We start from the raw sequence: 5,966 nt of genomic DNA, 5'->3' as shown, positions 1-5,966 counted from the left end.
ACATTCCTCCTCATACTGATTTTCAGTCACAGAGGTGAAAGCAGAATTTCCTATCCCAATATGAATATGAATTGACCTTGAAAACTTACCAATTGAACATGTGTCCTCAGATAACAACTCCCTTTGTCTTTTAGCATAGCTTTCTGGAGATAACCCACAGTGTTTACTAAGTCACATTTTAAACAGAGGTCTGCTATTAATTTTAATGTAAACATCAAAGGCACAAAAGGACACTAAAGTGAAACATGCAGATTGGCCTCATTCTGGTAAAATGTCTTAATTTTTTTGCCTTGCCTGTTTATAAAGGGTCTACCCTTTTGACTATTACATGGCTCACTGTTTGGTTTGCATGTGGTAATTAGAAACTAGCCTCTTTTTCCACGGTTTGGGTGAGAGATTTAATGAATCAAACCAGGTTTGTAAAGATGTTAGACATATTAAAAGCCTGCATAAATGAAGCACATTATTTGGAGAAGAAAAAAAAAAGAAGAGCCTAGGCAATTATACTGATTATTGTTTTATGAGGAAACCCCATTAAGGTAACTTCATTGATTATACTTCTGTGCTAAGAAAAAATTGCCAACACTAAATATTTAAGGCGCTTTATCTGCCAAATGAACACTGGCAGAATATCAGCCAAGCACTCATGCTGCCAACAGTAGTGCAGTATGTTCTTTTACTGTGAGGGTGGCCTCAGAGCACTATTAATAACTCCCTAAAACTTGTTCATTTCTATAACTTACTTTTACTTAACCACTGCCCAAAAATGTATTTTAATTGTTCTCTAATTCTGTAATTACAAAAGGATGGTTAGAATTCCTTATATCTACCAGTCACAAATTAGAAATCACTGCTCTCCAGACAAAGTGTGATCTCTGTTCCAGATCATGGAGGCATTTGGTTAATTTCCTGAAGAGTTATGGAGCCTACAGTATGTCTTAGTCTAGAAATAAAATAACTACTGAAACTTTGCTCACCTTGAGACATAAGCTCTTAGGAATGGTCCTTGTTCCTCCAAATTGCCACAGAGTATGAAATAGGATATGAAGGTAGGATGTGACATTATCGTATCTACTTACCCCCAAATAAACAAAAAACACTACCACCACTACCACCACCACTACAACACTGGACAGAAAAGGGGTTACTTACATTGTGTGAGGATCCCTGTTAAGGCATTTTTAAAACTCTCCTTGGCTTGTTCCATTTCTTGCTCATGGGCTGCTTTTTCATTCATGAGGCGGCGGACGTGACTATTTGCTGACTGCACCATTGAATAGAATTGGTTTGCAGAGCGACGATTCACCTCGCCTCGCTCAATCCAGGTAAGCAGTACTGTGATGGCCTCAGAAAATTTGCTATCATCTAAAACAGTCAAACCACAGGTTTTTAAATTGAGGGCATAAATATCCTAGTACAAATACATTTTCTGCTCTATGTCACATTAAAATCACCATAAATAATGTTTACATTGTATCATATTGGGCTTCACTTTTTTTGGTCTGTTGCTCCACCAGGAGAATGGAGTTGAAGTTATCATGTGAAGCTCCATAAACTGCCTCTCTGATCCTTTCTTCTGTTTTTGTTTAATGTTTTTCTCTTTCAAAAAAAATGTGACTTGAATCCTTGCTTATGCTAAGGCCCCTTTATGCTGCACTGGCAACATAAAGTGATCTTGAAAATGGATTAAGCACATTTTAAGGGGCCTTCACACTTCCAGGGCATGAGTATAAATGAAAACCTGGTCTTGTCTCTCTGTTAGTGGAAGGATCTGGTTTGGTCATACTTGTGTCAACTGATTTCATGAAAATAATATTCCTTTTAATCACACAATGACTGAACTCAAATGAAAACACACAGATTAATTAGGATAGCCATTTAAACAGTTGCCTTTTTAAGAGGAGCTCCAAGCCATTATTCTGATTATTGTTTCATGAGGCAACCCTATTAAGTAAATTAATTGATCATATTTCTGTACAAGTTGTTCAGCAGAATTCCATGGCAAGATTCTGCAGAAACAGTTAATACTTGAATTACAAAACCCATCTATATACTGTTCCAACAGTGCAATACCGTCTGATTGAATAATGTTTTAACTTGCAAATTTTGTAGTTTAATTTGAACTGAAACTGAGATAAAATTTCAAATGTTCTTCTGTTCCCCAGTATTATATGAAACAAGCAGTTTTTAGCTGCAGAGTAGCAAGAGAAATAATTTGCAGTTTGTATGCCCTTTATTCATCTCACAAAAAACAGTCTCAAAATTGTACAGTTTATTATAAAACACAAAATTAGGGGGAAAAGACTTTTGTTTCTATTTGGAGGAAATGAGGTGGGAATAAGGGTAATACCTAGTACTGAAAAACAGCTGGTAATAAGTTATGGTTACTTTTGTCACTGAAACCTTGTTTTTGACCAAAAGGGGGGGAAAAAGAGGAATTAGTACTGCAAAATATAAAATAACAGTAGAAACAATTTAAAGCATGTTAGTAGCATTCATATGTTCAAAACACTGTATACACGTTGCTAATTTCACTTCACCAATAACCCTAAATAGGACCTTACTGAATATTACTGTCCCTCTTTCAGAAGTCAAAAACACAGGTTGAAATGACTTGGCCAGGACCACATGGAGAGGCTCATATAGAGCTTAAGGACCTGGATACACATCCCTGTGCTTAGACCACACTGAAAAATATGGCAACATCTACTATTATGATAGAGAATGGAACACATCTTGCTGGGGACCCACTGATCTGTAAGGCCCCTTCCAGCCACTAATAAACTATGAAACTAGGAAATGCCATTCTCCTTTAAAGAGCCTAATATGATTGGATTATGTGTTACATCTTTCAGGAGGCTCATAGGATCTGAAGTGTGGTGTGTGGCAAGACTTTTTTGTGATTTTTACTATTCATCTATGCCTGAAAGTCCCAGCAGATCATTATAGATGACTGGTCATACTTTTTCTCCCCCAGGTTGCACACCAGGTAATGACATGTTATGTACCACATTAGTATGCATGATATGAAACATTCCTTCCAGACAAAGACTACCATGTTTGAAAACATGTTCATTGGTTGTAGTTAACCCTACAGACCACCTGAGTGCATTTAGCATCATATTAGTGAACACATGATAAACAGAATGCTATTGTCCAGTGCTGACCACCCTAAGAGCTTTCTTCTCTGGGTTACTGACAAAGTTAAATTGTACTGATTATCCTCAACCAATGTATATCTGAGGTCACAAAGAGTGACTGTGATAATGAAATAATTTAGGCTGTAAATTTACACCTCCATTTCATCAAACTGGATTCCTTGGTATCCCTTGTCATCGATGAGCTGTGATAGGAACCTTTATAAAACTAATATCTAATACTAAAACCAACTGGATGGAAGAGAGAACAGACAGCAAGACAGCAAGAAGGAAAGCATCCTGATGAAGGGAAAGGACCTTGTGATTATTTCAGACTTTCAAGTAACTTACACCTTTCTGCAATGGTACCTCACTTCTTTTGGATTCCCAGGTGACAACAGGGACCTGGAGTATTTTCTGTCACGCTGAGTTGTCCTACCATCATGATTCTTACTGCGGCACATGGGTTGAACCACAACAGTTCATGTCCTTGTTACTTTTGCATGATATACTGCACTATCTAGGCATTATCATGTACTACTGGGATTTAGGGGCCCAATTTTAGGCAATCAAGTTTCAAAATGATGGCCTCAATAACATCAAAGTCTTCTGACATTAGAAACCATCTATCTCTGTGCTGACTTGTAAAAACAAACATTTTTAGTTAGGTGGCCCTTATTCTGGAATTATCTATTTTTTTCCTATGTACCACAGCCCATGTTTGGCAGAGTACGGGATATTATGAGAGATACAGAGATGCATCTGTGCACTATGGTATTTTAGTCAATGTAGTATTGATTAATAGTGGGTGAAGAGTGAGAAGCAGTAGATTTATTAAAATGTATATGGGATTTAATGTTGGAGGTCAGTGAATAGTGTTTAGATAAATTAGGGACTATTTTAGTTCTGTGGCTATATTGTTGAGTCTTTAGTATTGTTCATTTAAATGTCTGGTCATATTCCCAGAGACTGAGATATATACATAATAAACATTCTAATAAAAACTGACTTCTATAGATCTTTTCAAAGCACAAGGCCAAATTCTACAGCTGTATTAGTGCACCCAGAATCCTCCAGTGACACAGCCCCTCAATGTGTCATTTGGACACTAAACCATCACATGCACTTAATCTTTATCAGGATACATGGAAAATGAAGATGTATTGTAAGAACACAAGAAGTCAGATCCTGGAGACTGTACAAAATAAAAAATAAACAAAAAAGAATTATAATCATGAGGGGCCTGTTTCCGTCACTCGTTCAGTGTGAGTATTTACAAGGACGCTACTCACCATCAATAAACAGAAGAACTGGGTTACAGATTATAACTGGAAAATATCTGGTAGGCCACCTTGTCTATCACACTTTCCACTGCAAAATTTTGGCTTGCAGTTTATTTTTTAACACTTTACCTAATCTTATTTCCTGTGAGGATGCCAACATCTGTTCCTCAAGAGACTGTTACAACAAAGTCAATTAAACTGTGGAATAGTGGCTGTCGCGAACCCATCCTTGTGGTACCATGGAGCCCCAAGTTTTCCCCACTTTTCTGATGCCTGTCCCAAGTTTTGACCAAGGTTTGCCCTGTGATAACTCCTTATCCCCACAAGCCTCAGCTCCACTGATTTTATACCAGATCTTATACTTGTAGTAGAAAAATCTCTGCTAGCTTTAGGTGGCCTCCACATGGACTGTGAGAGAATTTTTTGGTCCCCTTTTCATACAATGGGTTAGCTTGGAATATTACTTGCCCAGAGATCACTCTTTCCCACAGGAAGTCAGTAAGGAGGCAAAACAACAAAAAGATGCATTATATAGGAGAAGAGAATAATACAGGAAGAACATCAGTTTGAAGTAGGGCTGTCAAATGATTAAAAAATCTGATCGTGATTAGTTATACGATTAAAAAAATTAGTTGCAATTAATTCGGATTTTATTCGCAGAGCTAAAAAATCAAAACTGCGTGCAGAAAAACTCAAAATTATACAAAATTATGCAAGGTACTTTGAATGGTTGGGGGTGTCGTGTGTGTGAGGGGTGGAATTTGTGAAGGTGTGGGCGGCTGTGGGTGTGTGTGGGGGTCCCCACATGTCCTGGCAGGATGAGGGGTACTATGGGTCAGGAGTGAGGGGCAGCAGCAGGGCTGGGAAGGCTGTGGCTTCTGAGTGAGAAGCAGAGGCAGGGCATGGGCGTATCACTGCCCCCCCCCCCAAAACATATTGCACCCCCTCACACAGGTGTCCTCTTTTTTTTGAAACTGGAATTATGTTAACCCTACACAAATGCAGTCTAGAGGTGTGTAGAGCACTGCCAAGCAGGTAAGTCTGTGGAGGGGAAGGTGCAGGGGGAGAGGAAAGGGACAGGGGGTAGATCGAGTTCCCCACAGTGAGGGAGGGAGTGGGGCAGCAACTGGGGTGAATGGGGTCCTGAGGCCAGGGTGGGTCATGGGATTGAGCTGCAGGAGGCTCATCCAGGGAAGCCTGGGGGGAGGGAGGGTGCAGCTCTCTGCCACTGCGTGTACCTTTGGGGGAGGCATGGGTGGCATGTGCCACCTGGATTTGTGCATTAGGCATCCCCTACCCGCCCAGTGGCAGGAGGCACAACAAAGCACTACACAGTTCCTGGAGCAAAGGCAGCAGGGTGCAGAGCCCCAGCCCACAGCAGGCAGCCCACCTCCACTCTACACACAAATCTGGGGGGCACATACCCCCCATGCCTCCTCCAGGGGTGTGTGCAGCAGTGGGGAGCTGTGCCTCCCCGCACTCTTGGACAAGCTTCCCACAGCTCCATCCCACAACCCACCCTAGCCCCAGGGCCCCATTCACCCTA

General features: G+C 40.3%; 1 protein-coding gene across 6 annotated transcripts in view; it reads right to left on the bottom strand.

Annotated features, from left to right (window-relative positions):
* Positions 1–5,966, bottom strand: part of ENOX1 (ecto-NOX disulfide-thiol exchanger 1) — a 653,611-nt gene that overhangs the window by 176,497 nt on the left and 471,148 nt on the right. For all 6 annotated transcript variants that reach the window (XM_019524278.1, XM_019524281.1, XM_019524282.1 and 3 more), the window contains one exon: positions 1,153–1,365. In XM_019524278.1, coding sequence (XP_019379823.1) covers positions 1,153–1,365 — 213 coding nt within the window. The remainder of the gene's footprint in view (positions 1–1,152; positions 1,366–5,966) is intronic.

This window comes from Gavialis gangeticus, unplaced genomic scaffold (genome assembly GCF_001723915.1).
Source record: "Gavialis gangeticus isolate Ggan-Ray unplaced genomic scaffold, GavGan_comp1, whole genome shotgun sequence".
Taxonomy (NCBI): Eukaryota; Metazoa; Chordata; order Crocodylia; family Gavialidae; genus Gavialis; species Gavialis gangeticus.
The sequence above is the reverse complement of the archived record's forward strand: the minus strand, read 5'-3'. Positions and strand labels throughout refer to the sequence as shown.